The 24048-nt window shown below is 36.8% G+C and overlaps 1 protein-coding gene across 4 annotated transcripts in view; it reads right to left on the bottom strand.

Annotated features, from left to right (window-relative positions):
- Positions 1-24048, bottom strand: part of Coq2 (ubiquinone biosynthesis protein COQ2, mitochondrial) — a 43196-nt gene that overhangs the window by 5276 nt on the left and 13872 nt on the right. For all 4 annotated transcript variants that reach the window (XM_089101976.1, XM_089101975.1, XM_089101974.1 and 1 more), the window contains exons 3-5: positions 22080-22246; positions 6981-7128; positions 3979-4172 (exon numbers count right to left, since the gene is read on the bottom strand). In XM_089101976.1, coding sequence (XP_088958102.1) covers positions 3979-4172; positions 6981-7128; positions 22080-22246 — 509 coding nt within the window. The remainder of the gene's footprint in view (positions 1-3978; positions 4173-6980; positions 7129-22079; positions 22247-24048) is intronic.

Raw genomic sequence — 24048 nt, 5'->3', positions numbered from 1 at the left:
TAGGAGGAGTCAACGTAGACCTGGTCCAGTTAAAGATAAGTATGGGGCTTTAATTAGCAACAATAAAAAAAGTAAAGTTATATGGATAGATTATTTTGAGGGTCCGTAACGCCAAGACCGTGATGCAGGGAGAGATATAGAGGAAAATGTATAAGTTTGTGATATCTTTGATGTGAAGGAAAATTTTCTTTGTGAGGAAGGATTAGCAACATTACTAAAAGAATTAAAAAATAATAAGGCTCCAGGTGCTGATAGGGTGGTAAATGAGTTTCTTAAATATGGTGGCTCTGAGGTTAAAAATAAGTTACTGAAGATTATGAATATGATTTTTAAAAATGGGAAGTACCTAACGATTTTAGGAAAACTATAATTATGCCACTTTATAAGAAAGGTGATAAAAGTGAGTGTGGTAATTATCGAGGCATTAGTCTGGTCTCTGTAGGTAGTAAATTATTTAGTAATATTATACTTTTTAGACTGAGAGATGCCGTAGACAAAGTTTTAATAGAAAAACAGTGCGGTTTTAGAAAAGGTAGAGGATGTGTCGACCAAATTTTCACTCTTAGGCTAACAATTGAGAAGTGCCTGATTGTTCAAACACCTTTGGCCCTCAGTTTTATAGATTATGAGCAAGCGTTCGATTCTGTTGATAGAAGAGCTTTAGTAAAGGTTTTATTATTGTATGGTATACCAGACAAATACATTAAAGTGATTAGTGCTATGTACGAGAATAACACTGCTGCGGTTAAGGTAGGAAATGAGGTTAGCAGCTGGTTTTTTATTAAATCAGGAGTTAAGCAGGGCTGTGTTCTATCCCCCTTTATATGGATTATTTTGATGGACTATGTATTAAGGAGCACAGGAAAGGCAATAGGAGACCACGGAATCAAATGGGGAGGAAAAAGTCTCCTGGACTTGGATTATGCTGATGTCCTAGATGAAAGTGTGAGCAAAATGATTTAGAGGTTTTGTGACTTCAGGGTGCTAGAATAGGTTTGAAAATTAATGTTGATAAGACTAATTCACTAAGGCTAGGAATAAGTGAAGATGAAAAGGTGACGTTGGTTAACGAAAAGATTGATCAGGTGGGCAGCTTCACTTACCTTGGTAGTATTATTAGTACAGATGGTGGGAGCAGTGAAGATGTTAAAAGTAGAATAGCCAAGGCTCAGGGTGTTTTTTTCACAGTTAAAAAAACTTTGGAAGCATAGGAAGATAAGTATGCAAACCAAGATTAGAATATTAAAAGTTATAGTGATGACTGTGGTCAAATATGGCTCTGAAGTATGGACGCTCCGAAAAGCGGATGAAGATTTGCTAGATGTTTTCCAGAGAAATTGCTTAAGGATTGTTCTGGGTACCCGGTTGACTGACCGTATTTCAAACAACAGGCTATACAAAAAATGTGGTTCAATACCGCTCTCTAGGGCTAAAAGAAAGGTTGAGGTGGCTAGGGCACGTTGTGCGGATGAAGGATGATAGATTGCCGAAGATTGTTCTTTTCGGCCAACCATCTAGGGCTAAACGGAAAGCAGGTCGTCTTCGTCTGGGGTGGGAGGACGTTATAAAGAAAGATTTAAAGGAAATGTGAATTTTGTGGGCGGGTGTGAAAAGGGAGGGTTTGAATATATTGGGGTGGAGGAGGAGCGTGCGTAGCTGTGTTGGCCTCAGGCGGCTTGGTGCTGAGGTGAGTCGTTAGTAGTAGTAGTAGTCCCACCCTATCCCTCAAAACTCTCTAAGAAAAATTGGCTTGATCTCTTTCTGTACCAAACGCTTCATTTTTCTGCTGTAGACTATGCTTTAATAATTCACTTGAAATACCTCACAGCAACAGAATGTCTCTTCTTTACAAATCTATTTTTCTATTATAAATTTACCTAGTAACCTAGGTTTGGCACTTTTAAGATCTATCTTAAATATTTTTAAAACCTATTCCACTCTTAAGATCTATCTTATACAGCTAGTCAAGAGACATTATTCCTTTTGTGACTTTGTTCTCGAAGCCACTGCCTCCCTTATTGCCAATGCTTCTACCTTACAAGATATTTCCTGTAATGAAGGATCCTTTGGGTTTTGGAAAGATTCCTTTCAGGATTTTCGAGATTCCGAATTTTCTCCAGATTTTATTGGATTTATTACTGATTACAGCAATTTTCATTCATCCTAAATTATCAGATGAGAAATTGCAGCAAACTACCAATACACTAATACTTATCCTAGACTTGCATTGAGTTTGAGGTGGGCTAGGGAGCATTAAGCTTGAGTCAAGCTTGCAAAACAGAAGATACAGATTTTAGCGTCAAACTTGCAAACCAAAGAATACATATTCTTTCATCTTGGTATTAGCGATATAAATGTAAAAACAACGTTACAAAGTGCCGCTAGCCGAAATTGGCAAAGACTTCCTAAGAGAAATGTTATGGATTTGTTATCAGTTGTGCAGCAACCCTGGTGGTCACCATCGCCTCAACTAGAAGAAATAGCTTTCTCAGAGTTTGCTGAAGTCACAGCTCCAAAATCAGACAGGAGAGGGCAAATGAAACAGACCTGCACATATTTCTACAAATCAAGATGTTATGGTAGATATCAATGATGTTTACAGCAACTTTAGGAAGAGATTCAAACAGAGAACAATGTAAGGAGCTTTAATACTACTAACAACTCATTATAGCACCAAGCCACCCGATGCCGACATAGCTATGTACGCTCCTCCTCCATTGGGATTCAAAGGCTTGCTCTTTACACCCTTCCGAGAAGTTCAAATTCCCTTAAATCTGTCCGTGCGACCTCCTCTCACCCCATTCGGGGACGACTTGCTTTTCGTTTGGCCCTAGATGGTTGGCCGACAAGGAAGATCTTAGCAATCTGTCGTTCGTGTAATATTGTATCTAACCAAGAGTTCAGCAAGGCTTACTCTAATAACTCCTATTTGGTTAATAAGATTTTCTTGCTGTAGCAAAGTAACAAATAAGCTTAGTAATAACCGTACATACGAAAGTTGATTGAACAAGAGACTGTGGCCACTTTTTTCCTGAGTAATACATTTTGTTTTCTCAAGTTTTTGACTATAAATAACGGCTTCTTTTATACTTCAACCTCAAAAAGCTTCATATAGAATACTTTATAAAGACAAATTATTTCTTTAAGGAAATGACAGAAAGGGAATGCGGAAAAACCCTTGGAAAACAGGAAATTTTGGAAAACATTACTGGTCAGCAAAAGGGGAAAAAGCTTCAAATCTGGCCAAAGTTCCTATCTTGTACCAGTGAACGATTACGACGGAAAAACCTGACAAATTTTTTTCAGGACTACGACACTTTTATGTCACCTAGTGGCTTATGGAAAATTCTACGGAATCCGAAACGCAATCTACGGATATACTACAGAAAACTTTCCACACTTAACGGAATGTAATATGAAACTAGTGAAAACGCCGAGAGGCACCTGTTTTCCAGATGAATATCTGTTTTATTCCTAAATTTTTATTGGACTATTTTATGAAAACATGTCAACCAATCACAAAAAGACCATTTTGTGAAGATAGACATGAAATGCGTTTCTTGAGTCACATCACATGTTTCACTCGCAGCTTTCCAGTTTTGATGATTTTACTACAGCCTATTTTTGAAATTTATTGAGTGTGGGGGAATTCCCTGTCCCTATGTACAAGTAGGCTATGAAACAGTTTCACAACAGAAGTGATCCTGAGACACTCATTTTGAAGCTAATTAAAAAAGGGACAATCACCATTGTATACTGCCAAAATAAATAAAATAATTACAAAGATTAGCAGCTTATTACCGTTATTGCTAGTGCTGAAGCCCTTCTGTAAAAGCAGGCACCCCCAAGGTCCCCTAAAACTCTGCCTTTATGCAAAAAAAATACTCTACAGTACATAGGATATTTTTACATTAAGATATTAATAAAGTGAAATTGAAACAATAATACAAAAAGTGATCAATGAGAGAAAATACATACTTGATGGGCATAGATCGTATCATATATTATCGTCCAACAGACACATGCAGCATAGAGAGGCAATACGGAATACCAATCTGTTGTCCCGTGTAGAGCTGACCAGCCCATTAGTGCACCCCAATTAAATGTTAGACCTAGAACAAGTTGAGGCCAGTATGTGATCCGTTTCATGGCAGGATATACTGCTACAAAACCTAAAATATGGGAAATTATTGACATATTTTGTCACGTGGATGAGTGGTCAATTTGAAACTTCAAAAAAGATTTTTTTTTAGGGGGGGGGGGGCAAAAAGTGATTTAAATTATATGGGCGGGAAGGGGGGTGAATTATTTTTATGGTTCTAAAAAAAATTTATATACCAATGAGTACCAGCAACTTACAAAAATGGGAACTGGCGGAAGTAAAAAAAAAAAAAAAAAAAAAAAAAAAAAAAAAAAAAAAAAAAACATCATCTAGCGTTTGGCATTTCTTGATATTTTTTCAGTATAATAATAAGGCAATATTAGTGTAGTAATTTTTTTTGTATTACTACAAAGTGAGTGTCTTATCTCAATTTTTAAGAAAAACACAATTGCGAAGCGTGAAAAAATGCCAAGAGACGCCAAAAGTTAGATGGTGTTGATGATTCATTTTTCAATCCTAGCGATAGTTCTCGCTTTGATAAGTTACTCATCCTCTTTGATATGGAATACTGCTATTTTTATTGTTTTTATGCCTGTCAAGCGTCTGCCATTAGTATTCGCTGCTAGTTAAGTTATAACACAAAGGTGATTAGATCAGAGGAAGTAATCTATAAGGTTGAACAGAGCTTACAGGGACATAATATTTAATTTAAGAAAGGTCGAAAAATTAGGATAAGTTATCGATGCAAAAAGATATCCATAAAAAATAGGGATGTACACCAAATGTTTCAGACACAACTTTTTAGCTTATTCAACTTGTGACATTAAATAAGAAAAAATATTAATTTAATTTTATCATTTCAGTGGGTTTACGAATCGAGTTTTAAATCTAAATTCAGTATAATATTGAAAAAGACTTCTAAGACATTCAGCCTTTATCAGACCAATAGTTTTGTATAAAAGCGAAACATTGTGTCAATTTCGATTAACTCGAAAGAAATACTATTAGTTCGTATAAACTATGCATTGATTTTTTGAACTTACAATACCAAAAAAATAATCTGCACTATCAGCTTTTTCATTTTTAAAATATCAAGGTAAGACTTTTGCTGAGTCTGCAACATATTCAATTTCCGACTTTCCAATCAAAGTCAAAATGGAAGTCTAATGAAAAACGAAGGGTTTCTTCTGCTCAACTGTAAGTTTTAGGCACTCAGTTGCACATTTCAGGATCCACAGAACGTTTTCACTGAACAAACAACCTTTCAGCTGGAGCAAATTTTTGGTTGACATCGATACTTATTTAAAATCGCCTAAAAAGCATGAAAAAGGTTCCAACCAGATGATCAAAACAATCCGTATTCCTACGTTGTTTAATCAATCTAGTTAATTTGGCTAGTAGTTGATTTGGATAGTGGAGCTAGTTTTTTTTATTAGATGGCTGCATTTGGCTAGTAAAGCAAGTTATGTTGATTACAGAGCTTAATCTGGCCAGTAGAGCTAGTTATTTTGTTTAGAGAACTGGATTTGGCTAATAGAGCTAGCTCTTTTGTTTAGAGATCTTAATATGGCTAGTAGAGATAGTTCTTTCGTTTACACAGCTGAATTAGGCTAGTGGAGCTAGTTCTTTTGTTTAGAGAGCTTAATCTGGCTCATAGGGCTAGTTCTTTTGATTAGAGAGCTGAATTTGGCTTGGAGAGCTATATCTTTTGGTTAGGGAGCTTAACATGGGTAATAAAGCTGTTTTTTTTATTCGAAAGCTGAATTTGGCTAGTGGAGCTCTTTCTTTTGTTTGGAGAGCTTAGAGCGAGTTCTTTTGATAAGACAGCTGAATTTGGCTAGTAGAGCTAGTTCTTTTTATTAGAGAGCTATATTTGGCTAGTGGAATGAGTTACTTTGTTCAGAGAGCTTACTCTGGGTAGTAGAGCTAGTTCTTTTGAATAGAGACCTTAATTTGACTAGTAGAGCTAGTTATTTTGATTAGAAAACTTAATTCGTCTGTTGGAATTAGTTGTTTTGATTAGAGAGCTTAATTTGGCTAGTAGAGCCAGATACTTTAGATGGTAAAAGACAATTTGCATTCATGCTTTCTTTTTAAATCGAGAATTCCCCTCCAGGAAGTGAAGAAAGTATAGCGTTCCCTTGAAGGTGCAGCAGTCGTCTTTAGGATTTAACAATCGTCATTGCTTGAATTTTTGCGCTCAAAAAGCATTGTCAGATACAATTCATTAGTGTCGTCTATTTATATTCACTGTCTAGCATGGCAACACTGAGGAGAACGTGTTGCTGCCCTATGGCTTCATAAGTTTGTAGCAACCAAAAGAAAAATCTGAGAAAATTACAATTTCAGGTATGAACAGACCTAATATGGGTTCAAGGCAGTGGTGGTTCTGCCCTCTCATGTGCCCGGACAAAATCTTGATTAGCGCCCCTTGCCTTCCAAAGATTTTTGGGCCAAATTTTAACAAAATTTTCACTTACAAACAAACTTTTCATTCATTAACAAAATTTTACATTTATTTAAATCTGACTTTTCTTGCTTTAAATGGGAAAAGATATGGGAAAAATGAAAATTTTGGATTCAATTTCTTTATACTTACTGGCAACCTTCGCCGTCTAATATAATTTATTCGAAATTTTGCGCCCCTAAAATACCTGCACCCAGGAAAGCCCCTCTGTCTCCCCCTAAAACCGCCTCTGGTCCAGGGGGTGAGATAAATGTCTTTATTTTGATATCCTTAGCACTGTAAAGATTAAACCAATGTAATTACTCAACTTCTTCATCATTCTTCTTAAAAACACCCCTTATTTGAATTGAACAGAGCTGATCTTTTTCCATTTTTTTTTTTTTTGAAATGCTACAGTAGACAGCTACATACCTAGCGACGAAGCTCCAATGAGAATAGAATTCCAATTAAACTGAAGGAGAATGCTCAGCCCTATTCCAAGTTGGCCAGCTAAGAACACGAGAGCATGGAATCGAGACATCTCACCACTAGCTATCGGTCGACCTTTTGTTCGAACAACCTAAAAATGAATAGTAATATACGTCTTATACTTGTAAAGAAGAGCTACTTCTTCAGGCGTCTCGTATGTCTTATACTTCTTCGTATAAGACTTTTATACTTCTATCTTACTTCTTATAGACGTAAGGTACGTCTTCAAATAATCAGTAAGATACGTCTTATACTTATGAACAAGAAATACTTCTTCAGATGTCTTATGCGTCTTATACTTCTATCTTACGTCTTATAGACGTAAGGTACGTCTTCAAATAATCCGTATGATACGTCTTATACTTTTAAAAAAGAGCTACTTCTTCAGACGTCTTGTATGTCTTATACTTCTTCGTATAAGACTTTTACACTTCTATCTTACATCTTATAAACGTAAGATTCGTCTTCAAATAATCAGTAAGATACGTCTTATACTTCTGAACAAGAAATACGTCTTCAGATGTCTTACCTGTCTTATAGACGTAAGGTACGTCTTCAAATAATCATTAAGATACGTCTTATACTTCTGAAGAAGAAATACTTCTTCAGACGTCTTATACTTCTTCGTATAAGATGTCTTATACGTCTTATACTTCAAGACGTAAGATACATATTCAAATAATCAGCGTACGTTACGTCTTATACTTCTTCAAAAATAACCCTTTACATCCTTAAAAGTATGTAATGGCCCTTAAAATATGCAAAATGTATGGAGACATTAATAACCAATATGTTTGAAAGAACGAGCCCAGTTTTTTACCAACTCGCTTCTCATTTTACTGGCTAGAAAATTATTCATAACAGTTGGTATCAAAAAAGAAATCCAGAACATTGCACAAAGGATCCATCATGCACGCAAACAAGGTCGATTTCAGGTCACCTTGTCGCCCCAAGTGTCAATTTTTGAATTATTTTCCAGCAATATCTTATATTTCCAATAAACGTGCCTCTTTTTGCTATTTTTCTCAAATTTTTTACCCGCCCCCCTTCCACACAAAAAAATGCAACGATATGTACATGGCTTTCAGTTACGAAAATGATTGCGTTACCAGCCAAAATAGAAATTTTAGTGGATTTTATCCACTAAAAAATTCTAGTGGATTCTAGTGGAGAAAATTCTAGTATCTCAGTATTTTAAACTTTTTTCATTAACTTTGTTGCATTTAATGCTTGCTCGTTCGATTTATTTAATTTAAAAACTGATTTGATATTTTACCGGAACAATGTTCTTCTATATACCATGTAGAAGAAATGAATAAGGTTGGGGAAGGGCTTTGGCCCCTCCTTTCTCCCATTCATACTGTATATGTTTACATAACAGCTAAATAGATGCGGCATTCATGAATTTAATTTTCAGAATTTGCAATATTGCACTAATTAATTTCCATAGTTCAAAAAAAAAAAAAAAAAAAAAAAAAAAAAAAAAAAAAAAAAAAAAAAAACATCAAATTCAATTTACTCCCAAAAACAAGTAACAACTACCAAAACAAATCAAGATTTTGACGAAATTACACCATTGTAGCAAACAAGAAAATATAAGATTTTGAAACTGTGTCCTCTCTGGAAGCCAACACGGGCGTTCCACTAATCCCAGAATTGTACATTAAATCGGTGTTTTGAAATTTCAATACGATACCTACATGAACTATTTGAGTAACTTCATAGGGTTATAATAATTTCACGCAAAAAAGACGTTACCTCGAATTTGTTTCTATAAATTTTGACTTAACAACGTTTAAGATGCCTTGAATAAGAAAATAGGGTTATAATAATTTCACGCAAAAAAGACGTTACCTCGAATTTGTTTCTATAAATTTTGACTTAACAACGTTTAAGATGCCTTGAATAAGAAAATGGTTGTAGGTCATAAGTAAATTTGTATTCACACCATTTCCATTGCTCTTTTTTCAACATCAGACCCCCATAAAAAAAAGATAATAATAATAATTTAAGCAATAATCCAAAAGCAAATAAGAACAATTTCTAATTTTAATTTATAAAAGGCACACAGACAGAATTACACATAAATCAAATAGTTTTTAGGCTATATATACCGAAACTTCCCTTCACAAAAACTTGTGATTACTCTCCACATCCGACCATTTTTCGATTTGAACCAACAAGCCAGGTTTCGTAGAACCATCAAGTATTAGTTTGACGCTTATATTTCCAAGATTTTGGTAATCAGAATAGTTTGTATTCCCAGTTCTCCCTCATATCACTCTTACATACGAGCCGACTTCAGTTTTACCATTCTTTGATTCCATTCAGCAGAAGATTAATAGCCAGTGAGCTTTGTTTAGCAGCTGTATCTACAGCTGTTACTTTGCTACAATTTTCCAGGTGGGGGTCTGCTCCCTTTTCTAAAAGATATTTAACAACAACCATTGCATTTGAATTCACAGCGCAATGTAGAGATGTATTATTGTCAGAATCTTTTTCTGGTGTGGTTATTTATTCTTTGTCCAGAAGCTCCTCCCAGGTGTCTGGTATTTTTTCCTTTGTTGCTGGCTCTGGAGTAAAGTCATTGACTTTTACTTCTTCCGTCGCCAGTTCTGGTTTTGTCTCAGCAAAAGGGGTTGACTCTTTTTCTTTTTTAGGCCTGATTCTTGTTCCAGGTCGAGTTGTCTTTTCAGTCATTCTTTTCTGTTCAGGAAGAAGAAAAGATGGTGAATCGGCCCATGCTTCTAAAGTTGCCGCCATTCTTTGCTTTTTGTGTTTTTGCTTTGCTGTAAGAATTAATCTTTTGGGTTTACGCTCTTTACAGGGGTTTTCTTCTGCTTCGTTCTGAGCAGCATTGTCTTGATGCTGTTCTTTTTCTCGTGTGGTTATTTCCTCATCGTCCACAAGCTCCTCCCAGCTGTCTGGTATTTTTTCCTTTGTTGCTGGCTCTGGAGTAAAGTCATTGACTTTTACTTCTTCCGTCGCCTCTTCTGGTTTTGTAACGGCAAAAGGGGTTGACTCTTTTTCTTTTTTAGGCCTAATAACAGCACGATTTGACATTAGAAACTGACAAATATCCAATGCGCCTCGTCTGGCAGCATAATGTAAGTGCATGAAAATTTTAGAATCTAAAAAATATACAGTTGCCCCATTTGAAACTAGTAGCTGACAAATATCTAGTCTATTTCCTTCAGCGGCATAATGTAAAGCTGTTTTCTGGAAATTATCCTTCAAATTAGGGTGTACTCCATTTTTTAGATGAGATTCCACCGCATCTATTTGATTCGTAAATACAGCCATGCGTAAATTGGATAGCATGTTTTCATTCGCATCAGTTTGATCTTGGCCTACTTTGTTTTGACCCAGGGGCTCAACTTTATTTTGGCTTAAACCTGAACCTTCTTCTTTATCTTTATCATTTTGCATCTTTTCCATTTCTTTTTCCAAGGTGTCTATGGTTGAACTCAATTTGACAATTTGAAAATAAAAACTGGATAAAATTCCGTCAATATTACGTGTTCCAATTTGGCTTTGGTATCTTTTCAATTTTTCCGCAAGTGAGTTTGTCTGTCGTATAAAATCCATTAATTGCTTCCGCAATCTGAATCTTTTCCTCACTTCTGGGGAATGGATAGCAAAATATGGATAGCATTTTCGCAACTGCGGCAATCTCTTTGTCTAGTTTTTCCAACGGATCAATCTGTTTACTTCTAGCCATCTTTTCAATTGCGGCCTTTTTGTCTATCTGACCTGAATTTACATTTTCCATGTCAGCTTTTTTAGCCACAGGTCCCAGTTTAGAAGTTCCAGTAGATTTACAGATATTCGCCTTCTTCACTACTGCTCTCTTCTCTCCTACAGGACACCATACATCTTTTTCCTTCTCAAAATTCAACATTTTGCTAAGAATGTTACACATGATAGATTCTTTGCTTTGCAGTAACTTGATATTGATAAACTAATAAGAAAATCACTGGAAACGGTCATTTATGACGTCAATCAACATCATTTTCGATTTTACCTGTCAATTTAGAAAATTCATTTGTGATGACGCCAGGCAAAACAAATTGCCTTTCTTACTGGGTAGCATAGGCAGCACAATAGCGCTGCCTAAGTAAAGAACGATGTTGGCACAATGTATTATTTTTTTCATTATTTTTTTGGGGTTTTAGACCAGGGCACTTCGTATCGAAGGAGTTGTCGTAGAAACTTCGAAAAGGGCTCATTCAATTGGAAATTGGAATGGCTGCCCTTTTTAATAGTCGAAAGTGATTGGAAGGCAACTAACACCCCTTCCACGCTCAACATTTCCCCAAACACATCGAATCAAATTTTTGAGATAGCAATTTTGTTCAGCGTAATTGATTTCCAGTTAGAAATTATGTTTTTGAGGAGGACACTCCCTCACAACCCTCAGGATAAGGGTTGTAAGTTATGCCCTGGGGGCACATAAGATTTTCATAGAAAGCGTTGTCGTAGAAACTTCAAAAAAGGCTCATTCGATTGGATATTCAAAGGGCTAGTGCCCTTTTTCATAGTCGAAAGTATTTAGAGGGCAACTAATCCCCCTCTCACGCTCATCTTTTCCCCAAACACATCCAATCAAAATTTTGTGATAGCCATTTTGTTCGTCGTAGTTGAAAGTTCTGAGTATTAGGTCTTTGAGGATGAAAAAAAAACCTAAAGCCCTCAGGGCAAGAGTTATAAGTTATGCCCTGGGGGCATACAAGGTTTTCATAGAAAGCGTTGTCGTAGAAACTTCAAAAAAGGCTCATTCGATTGGAAATTGAAATGGCTAGCGCCCTTTTTAATATTCGAAAGTTATTCGAAGGCAACTAACATCCCTTCCATGCCCACCATTTCCCCAAACGCATCCAATCAAAATTTTGAGATAGCCATTTTGTTTATTGTAGTTGAAGGTTCTGGAAATTATATCTCTGAGCGGGACACTTCCCCACAGTTTTCCGGGCAAGGGTTATATGTTATGCCCTGGGGGCATATAAGGTTTTTTATAGAAAGCTTTGACATAGAAACTTCAAAAAGGGCTCATTCGATTGGAAATTCAAACGGCAAGTGCTCTTTTTAATAATAGAAAGGAATTTGAGGACAACTAACCCCCCTCTAACGCCCAATAATCTCTCAAACACATCCGATAATAATTTTTAGACTTCTAATTTATTCAACGTTGTTGACATTTCTGGACATAAAGTCTTTAAGGATGACAACCCCCCCCCCCCCCCACAGCCCTCAGGGCAACGGTTGTGAGTAATGCCCTGTATGCATATAAGGTTTTTTTATAGAAAGCATTGTCATAGAAACTTCAAAAAGAGCTTATTTGATTGGAAATTGAAATGGCTAGTGTCCTTTTTAATAGTAGAAAGTAATTGGAGGGCAACTAACCCTCCTCTCACGCCAACCTTTTCCCCAAACATATGCATTCAAAATTTAAGACAGCCATTTTTTTTCATTGTAGTTTAAAGTTCTGGAAATTAGGTCTTTGAGGATGACAACCCACCTCCACAGCCCTCAGATCAAGGGTTGTAAGTTATGCCTTGGGGGTAATGAGGTTCTTATAAGTTGTCGTAGAAACTTCGAAAAGGGCTCATTCGATTGGAAATTGAAAGGGCAAGAGCCCTTTTTAATAGTCGAAAGTGATTGAAGAACAACTAACCCCCCTCTCACGCCCACCATTTACCCAAGCACATCCAATCAAAATTTTGAGATATTCATTTTGTTAAAAACGGCTTTTTGATTGGAAATTGAAAGGGCTAGTGCCCTTTTTAATAGTCAAAAGTGAATGGAGAGCAACCAACCCCCTCTCACGCCCACCATTTCCCCAAACACATTCAATCAAAGTTTTGAGATAGTCATTTTGTTCAACGTAGTTGAAAGTCCTGGAAATTATGTATTTGAGGATGACAAACCCCGAGAGCCCCCAGGGCAAAGGTTGTATTCTACCCTGGGGCATATAAGGTTTTTATAGATAGCGTTGTCGGAGAAACTTCAAAAGGGCATCATTCAATTGGAAATTGAGAGGGCTAGTGCCCTTTTTAATGGTCGGAAGTGATTGGAGGTGTAACTAACCCCCGTCTCACGCTCACCATTTCCCGAAACATATCCAATCAAAATTTTCAGATAGCCAGTTTGTTCAACGTAGTTGAAAGTTCTGGAAATTAGGCCTTTGAGGATAACACTCCCCCCAGACCCCTCGGGGCTAAGGTTGTAAGTTATGCCCTGGGGGCATATAAAGTTTTTATTGAAAGCTTTTTCGTAGACACTTGAAAAAGGGCTCAATCGATTGGAAATTAAAAGGGCTAGTGCCCTTTTTAATAGTCGAAAGTGATTGGAGGACAACTAACCCCCCTCTCACGCCCACCATTTCCCCAAACACATCCAATCAAAATTTTGAGATAGCCATTTTTTCAACTTAGTTGAAAATTTCGGAAATAAGGTCTTTGAAGATTACAACCCCCCCCCTTCCCCACAGCCCTCAGGGTAAGGGTTGTAAGTTATGCCCTGGGGGCATATAAGGCTTTTATCATTGAGAATTGAGAGGGCTGGTGCCCTTATTAATAGTCAAAAGCGATCGGAAAGCGAATGCCTCCCCATACCCATCATTTCCCCAAACACTACCGATCAACATTTTTATATAGCCATTTTGTTGAACGTAGTTCAAGGTCCGGAAATTATGTTTTTGAGTATGACAACCCCCCACAGCTCTCAGGGCAAAAGTTGTAATTTATGCCCTGGGGGCATATAATGTCATATAGAAAGTGTTGTCGCAAAAACTACTGATTTGTGGTAGTTGTATGCTTGGTAGATTATTTGATTTTTTTATACTATTTTTGTTCATTTTTTGGTTTAATGGAGTTCTTTACTTTTTTTGAAAAAACTTATTTTGTGCAAAAAGTTTTTTTTGATTAATTAACAGTAAAAGAAAAATACTGATAACTGATGTGATACATGACTTCATCCAAGGGGGGTTAACGAGTCTAAGTCCCCCCCCCCAAAAAAAAATCGTCAACTATTATACTGGTGCTGAAAAATACACGTAAAAAATATTCCTCCAACAAAAACCAAAAATTATTTCATCAACTAGTAGACTGGTTGAAAAAAAATATATAGGTAAAAAAAAAACTGATTTGAGACCACTAGACAAAGTCCATGGAAGTTAACCCTGTTCATTTTTATTGTTTTGGTACTGGCCCCCTCCACCCCCCCCCCCATAAGCAATAATTCTAGATACGGCCTTGATTGGAGAACACACCTCAATCGGGTCCTATCCTCTTGAGCAGTTTTTACTTTTTGCCAAGCCAGGGCGAAAAACAAACAAAAAAAAAGATATGGTAGGATAACCTACAAGAGTAGACATCCCACGCTGAGACACCCCACGGTTGACGAAAAGCTTTGCATGAAGGTGCACATCCATTTAGAATTCTATCCTGAGGGATCTTACTACTAAGAACCAATCCGTTGATTAGTTTAAAAGTAAGCTCAACAGACACAATTATAGAGAAAAAGCCTTGGTAAATGATTGATAAGTTGAATATCAGTCCCTGAGTTTATAACAGTCAGGTGCCAAAAAGTTATACATAGTTAACTCCACAGCAGTTGGTTGAACATTTCTAAAACTGTTATACTGAGAAGGGGGAAAATAGAAGAGGGGGCATTGTAAACCTCAGGAATAAGGTTTTCAATCACGGATATTATGATAGTATCCGTCCATTCCAGAAATGTTACCCAAAGTACACATTTCATGTGCCATATGGCACTTTATGATGATGCTATCAAGTCAAATCTAAAAAGCGATTAGTTATGAACACTAGCTTATAAATGAGCCCTTAAAAAGCTCTCTGTGATGTTCGAGTCCCCCCACTTGCGGCGAAGAAAAAAAGAATACACACCAATGCTATCCATGCAAAAAAGTAGTTTTTCTTGTTATTTGGGGCGGGGAGCTGTATTAATTCTGAATCAATTTTCGATAATGGCAATCTCAATGATGTACTTTTGTTTCGATCCAACGCCATTTTCGAGGGGCTGCAGGCTCTTTTTTTTAGATTCCTAGAAATTTCTCTTCAAAATAACATTTTACTATTAATTTTATATACTATTAGATTAATTTAAAAAATAGTTACTATTCCTAAATCAGGTGTAAATAGCAATTTTTTCTACTAGATATATTTTTTCAAAGCGTATTTTTGAACTGTTTGTTACTGTGGGCCGGGATTGTTCTTTACTGAGTTGCAGCTATCGCTGCATTTTAACACTAAACCGACAAAAATAAAATAAAATCACGATAAAGACAAGAAACTAGAGGACCGAGAAAATGAATAAATAAGAAAAAACATCAGTAAACTTTGTTTAAGGGTTGGGATATTTTATAAATCATGTTCTCAATGTGGTTGGGAAAAGCCACCGGTACATCGACCAAAGAATAAATATTAATGAGATTATCGATTGTTCGTCACGAGAGGGCATAAAAGATACGGATTTGGAATAACTACCCGTCAACCTTTGCCGATTTTTTCGTATTAAATAGAAAACAAACAGGTTTTTTAACTGAAAGTAAGGAGAAACACTAAAACTTAAAACGAACAGAAATTATTTCATATAAGAGAGGGACTGCCCCTTCCTCTTTATGTTGAAGCCTTAACATTCTTTAAAATACTTCTCATTCAAATTCAACTGCCCTTGTGTTTGTGCAGTCTTTCTTAAAAGATTGTGACAAACTGCCGAACCTTAGCTTAAAGAGTGAGGGTTGAGGAAAGGGTAGCCCCCTTCGTATATGGAAAGATATCTGTTCGTTTTAAGTTTTTTAATGCTGATACTTACTTTCATTTGAAAAAAATTGTTTTTTTATTAATTTTTGACTATTTTTCAAAGTATACTAGAATCTTATATTCTAGAATGTTATTTCTATTTTTGCTGTAGTGCTGTTTTCTTGTAATACATACTTCGGTTGCTCGGCTCTGATACTTTTCTCGGTTTTTCTTCCAAATTGCTTGCTCTTTTGACACCATTATTATTATTATTATTTATTGAAAAAGTCTTCGAACAAACAAATTACAAAAGGGTACTATAGAAATATGATAGTGTAACTAGTGTAGAAAAGTTGGTTCCAAGCATGTTTTAAATCTTTCGGTTGTGTTTCTCTATAAGTTTAGCAACAGCTATAGTAGGATCTGTTATATCAAGACTATTAATGAGCTTTGAACTGCCTGTCCAAATTGTCTATCTCAGTAGGTATTTTGCAAAATGGAAGAAAGTGGAGTGAATTTTCAATTTATCAGCGTGTGTCAGAATCTTCCAGAAGGTTGCAATATAGAGGATCAAGGGGCAGAGCAACAGGGCAGTACAGTGTTGCCAGATCACGGCGATTGAAACAAAGCTCAACAGAGACTCTGGAAGCAAATGAAGCTGATATGCGACGTTTCATATGTTCTATTATGAGATGACAGGTGTGAGAAATGAATTTCCAATTGGAATGCCAAGATAAACGATTTGATAGACGGGCGGATCTTTGAATTTCTAAGTACAATTTCATCAGGAAGCGGGCCTTTCCGGTTATTAATTTGAAAAGCTTTTTCCACAAAATAATTTTTTCAAAGAAAAGTAAAGAACTCCATTAAACAAAAAATGATCAAAAATAAAAGCAAATAATCTACCAAGCGTGAAACTACCACAAATCAGTATCGATAAATAAATGAAACTCAAAACGAACAGAAATGACAATGAGTAACCAAGTCAAACTCAAAACGAGCAGAAATTAACATAAGTTGGGCTCAAAACCCCTATGCCTTCCCAAGGCCAGAACATAATTTGTACTTTACTGAAAAATATACAAATATTTTTATTGTTATAACTTTAATAAATCAAATAATATTAAAATGTTGATTACTAAATATGAGTATATGTATATTAAACTGATAATGCACATTCATTTGTATTTTTTTCAGTAAAGTGCAAATGGTTGTGGGGGGGGGGGGGGTTCATTCTTCAAGACCTAATTTCTAAAACTTTAAACTGCGTTGAACAGAATTGCTGTCTAAATTTGTGCATTAGATGTGTTTGGAGAAAAGGTGGGCATGAGAGGGGGGTTAGTTGTCCTCCAATCACTTTCGACTATTTAAAAACGGTATTAACTCTTTGAATTTCCAATCGAATGAGTCCTTTTTCAAATTTCCACGAGACAGATTTCAATAAAAACCTTATATGCCCCCAGGGCGTAACTTATAACCCTGGCCCTGAAGACTGTGGGGGGAGTGTCCTGCTCAAAGGTATAATTTCCTGAACTTTACACTGCGTGGAACAAAATGACTATTTAAAAATTTTGATTGGATATGTTTGGGGAAATGGTGGGCGTGTAAGGGGTTTTAGTTGTCTTCCAGTCACTTTCGACTATTAAAAAGGGCACTAGCCATTTCAATTTCCAATCGAATGTGCCCTTTTTGAAGTTTCTGCGACGACGCGTTCATTAAAAACCTTATATGCCCCCAGGGCATACCTTATAGCCCTTGCCCTCAGGGCTGTGGGGGAGTGTCCTCCTCAAAAACATAATTTCTATCTGGAAATCGACAACAATGAACAGAATAGCTATCTAAAAATTTTTATTGGATGTGTTTGAGGAAAAGGTGGAAGAGAGTGGGGGGCTAGTTACCCTCAATTCACTTTCGACTATTAAAAAGGGCACTAGACCTTTGAATTTTCAATCGAACGAGCCCTTTTTCAAGTTTCTACGACAAAGATTTCAATAAAAACTTATATGCCCCCAGGGCATAATCACCTGAACTTTAACTGCGTGGATCAAAATGGCTATTTAAAAATTTTGATTGGATTTGTTTGGGGAAATGGTGGGCGTGGACGGGGTGTTAGTTGCCTTCCAATTATTCTCGACTATTCCAAAGGGCAATAGCCATTTTAATATTTAATTAAATGAGTCCTTTTTGAAGTTTCTACGACAACGCTTTCTATAAAAACTGTGTATGCTCCCAGGGCGTAACTTACAATCCTTCTCCTGAAGGCTGTGGGGGTGTTGTCATCCTCAAAGATCTAATTTCCAGACTTTAAACTACGTTGAACAAAATGGTTATCTCAAAATTTTGATTGGATGTGTTTGGGGAAAAGGTGGGCGTGAGAGGGGGGTTAGTTACCGTCCAATCACTTTCAACTATCAACTATTAAAAAAGGGCACTAGCCCTTTGAATTTTCCAATCAAATGAGCCTTTTTTGAAGTTTCTATGACAACGCCTTCTATAAAAACCTTATATGCCCCCAGGGCATAACTTAGAACCCTTGCCCTGAGGGTTGTGTGGGGTGTCCTCCTCAAAAACATAATTTCTATATTTAAGAATTAGTTAATTAAAGTTCTTAATAGAAAAAAATAATATAAAATTCTTAAAATTAAAAAATTCTTAATAAAACGTAGAAAGATAGAAATGAATCGGAAAGACGCTTTCTTAATAAAACATGGTTTTGATGAACATTTTCTAAGTTTCTTCTAGTATAAGAGGGTTTTCCGAATCAATCCGGCATTTACTATGACGGAAACATAAATTAGAACCTTTCGCCATAACAGTACCTATAAATCGCTCTTTTTTGAATTCACTGTCATAAAAAATGGTGATCAGTTTTAAAGAAAAATTCATTATTTTCTAATTTCTGTTAATTCCAAAAAAAATTGAAACAAAATTTGCTTCAAAACCTAAAAACAGAACGAGAGGGTGGTGGATCACTGGAAAATTTTTTGCATAAAACACAATTTATTCTTCTAATAATAAGCAGTAAGGCTTGTAAAGCAAAGGAAATTAACAAACTGTTTGAAGTAAGAGAATAGGGCCATATCCCGGGGGGGGGGGGTACCCGGTTAGAACCCCTCCCCCCAAAATGTTTGTCTGACTCGTAAAAACGTAACGAAAACGGATATAAACAAATTTTGTATGCGTTTTTGTGTAGCCCCTCCACCCGGAATTTTTTTTGTGTATAACCCCTCCGAAAAAAATCCTGGGTACGGCCTTGTAAGAGAATACTAAGGTTTGGTATTTCCTTCAGTTGTCTCAGCCTATTTTTGTTCATATCATGGTTTCAGCTTCAACTGTAACCAAAGCTGTATCCAGGGAAGATGTAACCAGGTTCGAACCCTCCCCCTCCCCCGGAATTTTTGTCGGTAGCTCTATGGAATAAGTTCTTATTAATATATTTAATAAATAATTTTGGGTGGACAGAGAGGGTATTATTGGTCATACGGATGGAAATTCTGCGTGACTTTTGGTCTTCTACGTGGCTGAAGTCATCGCTTCGTCTAGAATAGGATTTTACGATAACTACACTGTATACATATGTTTAAATACATTGCAACTTTGTATACAAATAAGAAAAGAAATTTTACTGTTTAAAATTGCTGAAAATAGAGCTCTTGGTATTACTTGCCAACCCCCACCCGAAGATATTTCCTGGCGAGGTTTATGAAGCCCCACCTCACCTATTTCACCTCTATGCCGGTAGTCACGTGAATGTAATATTTTATGCTATACAAAAAAAAATGTCACAATAGAAAGGGCACTGCTACCCCCCTTCCCCAGCACCAATAATAATGGCGTAGACCGGAAATATTTTCGGGAATGAAAAGGGATTAGATATAAAGTTCTACCCCGCCTTTCCCTTCCCCAATTTGGCATTAAACTTCACTCTTTGAGGCATTCCCCCCCCCCCTTCCGCCAACACAATGCCCTACCGTCCCTTCATAATAGCTAATGCGCTTTATACATGAATAAGCATAATTTAATAAAAAATAATAATAATAATATATTGAAAACATATCGTATACAGTAAATGTACAATGACAGAGCATACAGAATAATACGAAAAGAGGAAACAGAAAGAAAACATACTCAAAAGTAACAACAGAAACGACAACTTCAAAAATGACAGCAAAAAACAACATCTTCTGGAAGGAAAAAAAGGAAAAGAGAGACAAAAAAAATAGAAAACAAATGGAATAATTAAACAAGCAAACTTGCCCACTCGTGCTTTAAAATTACTAGTTTTATGTTTTGCCAGCTAATAAGTTTCTCAGCAGCTAGATTTGGGTTGGCTAGGTTATGGCGCCGAATCAGAAAACTATTTTTTGTCCATGATGGCAATTTTAGTAGGTACTTGGCAAAACGGAAAAATAAAGAGCGAATTTTAGACTTTTCACGGTTTGCCAAGAGTTTCCAGAAAGGGGTTACATATAATATATGTGGCAGAGCAGTAGCGTTGTAAATACTTGCCAGTAGTGGACGGTTAAATCTCAGAGTGGATTAAAGGATCAAGGGATAGGAGCTGGGAATTCGCCGTTCAAGATGTGAGAATAGGAGGGAGCGGGTATGCTGTAATGAGGTACCTATTGGCAGCCCCAGATATACTATTTTATCAACTGGTTTTACTGAGTAATCACCTAGTGTGATATTAGTAGGAGGGTCATTCGTCCAATTATAAAACAAGACTTTCGACTTTTGGGAGTTAAATCTCAGACTGACTTTCTCGTAATTGGACTACAGACATGAGAATGTTTCTGCAAGGCGGTTAAGCGTCCGGCTGAGATTCAGCGAGTCATCAGCATAGCATACCAGGGAGATGTCAATGGAACTGAGAATGCATGATGAAGGAGAGCTATGTTGTGGCTCAATAATGTAGTTGTTGAAAAAATTGGGGGATAAAACTACCCCCTGACGGGCATCTTTGCGGACTGGTATCAACACTGACCGTGGTGCTGGCGGAAGGCCTGTATCGGGAGGGAGCTTGATTCACACGCGAAGGCGAGAGTAAATATTACGGAAAGCCCGAATGATATTTGAGTTCACTCCTGTTTTAGCTGAGTTTAGCATCATAAGAACATGATTCAATGAATCAAACGCTCTCTGAATGTCTAAGCCACCGATCGCTAGGCTTTCTCCTGATTTGTGTGCATTTGCAACGACATGGAGAGCTTCAGCACAACCAATACCGCGTTGGAAACCAAATTGTCTTGGAGGACTACAACACAGTTTCTCAAACTCTACAAATAAAAGTTTAAATAGCTTGCAAAAAGAAGTAGCAATCGTGATTGGTCGGAAAGGGGAGCATTGCATGGTAATTTTTCCTTTTGTAGGAAAATAAAATGAATCAACTTAGTTAAATTAAGTATTAATACAAACGTCTATATTAATAAATCTCTTGTATGGACTACGTAACTTTTCAGGAGCGAATACGCCACCATACGGCATTACTTTCTCTGCAAATGGTAAATGATTTCTGAGACCACACTGGCTAAGCATGACAAGCGGGGAAAAAGACACTCATAAAGGAGAAAAAAACGAGGTTATTTCCAGCCAGTGAAAACAAAAATGCACTTAACCCCCTCCAAAAAAAAACCCTTGCAGATAGTTTCAGTCTGATCCTCAGTCGTGAGACTCCCTCCCCCCCCCCCACCCAATTCCAATTAACCAAATTCTATGTTCATCTTCACGCGTAAAACAGTCAAATATCAATTTTTCTCAATAAAAATAACTTTTCTTTAAAAAAGAGCATACTCTCAATTTTTTTACTTTTTACTGACACACTGAAAGCTTATATTAGGCTTGAACCCATAACCCCAAGACTGGAAACTGGCGCTAGTATCGACCAAAAACCATCAACACCATCTAGTGTTTTGCGACATTTAGCATTTTTTCAAACATTGTAATCCTTTCTTTGTCAGGAAATGAGATCAGACACTTATTACTACCTAATCTTACCAATTACACTAATCAAATAATTTATTCTTATTATTACACTGAAAAAAAATGCCAAGTATCGCCACCGCTAGATGACGTTGATAATTTTTTTCGACACTAGCGCCAGTCCCATTCTCAAAAGTTACCCATACTCCTTGGTCCTAATCTGATGCTCTCAATCATCTTAGCTTTTTAGCTGGTTTTACACCAATGGCGTATTAATATATACAAATAAACGGATTTTCCTTAAACAAGATACATCTATAGCTACAGATCCTTACCAATTATAAAAAGTAAGATGATTCACCTTTCTATCAAAATCCTTATCCCATATGTCATTTATTGTACAACCAGCTCCTCGCATCACAAATGCTCCAACCAGAAATAATGAAAGTAGACCCGGGTCGGGAATGTTTGAACCGGGCGTAGCCAAAGCTAGACTCCAACCACATGGCCAAAATAGTAGCCATGTTCCTTAAAAGAGAAGGCACTAGATTCACAGGGAAACGAACCTAAAACAACAATGCTAAGATTTTAACTACAAAAAAAAGGACTTTTGTTTATATAATTTCAAAACCTATAGTATACATACGTTATATATATATATAATGTATATATAAGTATATATAATTTGACATAATACCGCAGCCATGCTTGTAACCTTGATTCTAGCTGTAAGAACAGGAAACATTACAGTCAAAATGCGGTTAGACCTTGAACAAATTGTAACAGACACGATTTAATATCATTTGATAAAGAAAAACGCGCTTATTAGCATATCCCAAATCGCCATCACTACCCCGAGGGGAATGGGTCAAATTTGCCCATAAATTACAGAGGACGGGGCAAAAAGTTTATTTCGTGATAATACATAGAAAAGAAAGTCTTCTATGGGGTACCTTTATGGTACCGAGTGTCCCTGTTATCAAATGGCTTGGTATTTCTATATGTGAATCCCTAGGAAGCATCCGGCGTAAATTTATTTGTGATTCGAAGGATGAGCTTAAAGCTGGTAACGCGAAAATAGTTGCAAACCGTGGTCGTTTTAATAGGCATGGTCTTGCTAAACTTTACTGTAGTTTCTGTGACCATGCGATTTTATCCGCTTCTGGGCTGTATCCGCTTTTTACTAAGCATGATCTGAAACAAATGAAGGTTAATTATTTTAGATATTGTAAGTTCCTATTGTATTTGCCGCTTGCTGTGCGCAATAGGCGCCTTGTTGGTCGTTATGGTGCAACAGCAATTCTGTCCTCGCTTGAAACGGTGCAAGCGAAGATCAGTCAGGATGCTAGTTTTCGGTTGGGCCCACATCACAGTCTTATCCGTTTTTTTTATTAGTGATTATATTTGTGGTTAGATTGTCGTTGTTCTTTTTCTTTTTTTTTTTTTTGTTGTTTGTATTACTCCACTATTTTACATTTATTTTACAGTGGGTTAAAAATAAATATTATATTATTATTATTATTATTGGTTAGAACTAGGAGGACTTCCACTGAAATTTGTGTGGTATTTATGGGCTGGACAGAGATACAGGGTTGCCATCCCTAACGATTTATCACTATTGCTCGTGATTTTTTATATTCCCTAAACAAATCTTAACTGGCACTTACCACATTTTTGAATAACATTATCAACCAAACATAGAAAATAAAGTCGTTCATCTGACGTGTTGTGTTGAGGGGCGGATCCAGGAGGTGGTCTTAGGGGCACGTGTTCCTCAAGAAGGTCGAAAACTGTACTAATTATAGGGTCAAAGGGGCGGAAAATACATGTAGAGGAGACAAATTTCCTAAGTACCCCCTCCCCAAACATTAATTTTGTGTCCACCCCCTGGTTGTGTTCTATCATGTCTTCTTTCTCTTTCTTTGCCAACACAATTTTTGAGTTTTTTTGCTGTTAGGTAAAAGTTTGTTTTAGTATCAGCTGGCAGCTGCTTCTATTCGTGATGACATAGATGTGGCCCAAACAAACTTCCCAAGACAAATCAAAGGGATCAAGTGGTACGACTTAGTCTCAAACACCCGATTGCTGACACTAATGGATCAGACTCCCAATTCTCGTCAGCTCACCATAAGAACTCTATGGTGGTTTGGCCATTTAATTCGCATGCCAGAAGAAGCACCCGCCAGCATACTTTTCAATTTTGATCCCCCTCAACATGGCTGGAAGCGCCCCTGTGGAAGACCCCGGTTCAGATGGAGGGATAGCATTACCCAGTACTTCTCCATAATCGGGACTGATCTCCTTAAAGCAGTAACGCTTGACCGGGATTG

This window comes from Artemia sp. Qi Xiang Cuo, chromosome 16, assembly GCF_049724085.1.
Source record: "Artemia sp. Qi Xiang Cuo chromosome 16, ASM4972408v1, whole genome shotgun sequence".
In the NCBI taxonomy this organism is placed as follows: domain Eukaryota; kingdom Metazoa; phylum Arthropoda; class Branchiopoda; order Anostraca; family Artemiidae; genus Artemia; species Artemia sp. Qi Xiang Cuo.
The sequence above is the reverse complement of the archived record's forward strand: the minus strand, read 5'-3'. Positions and strand labels throughout refer to the sequence as shown.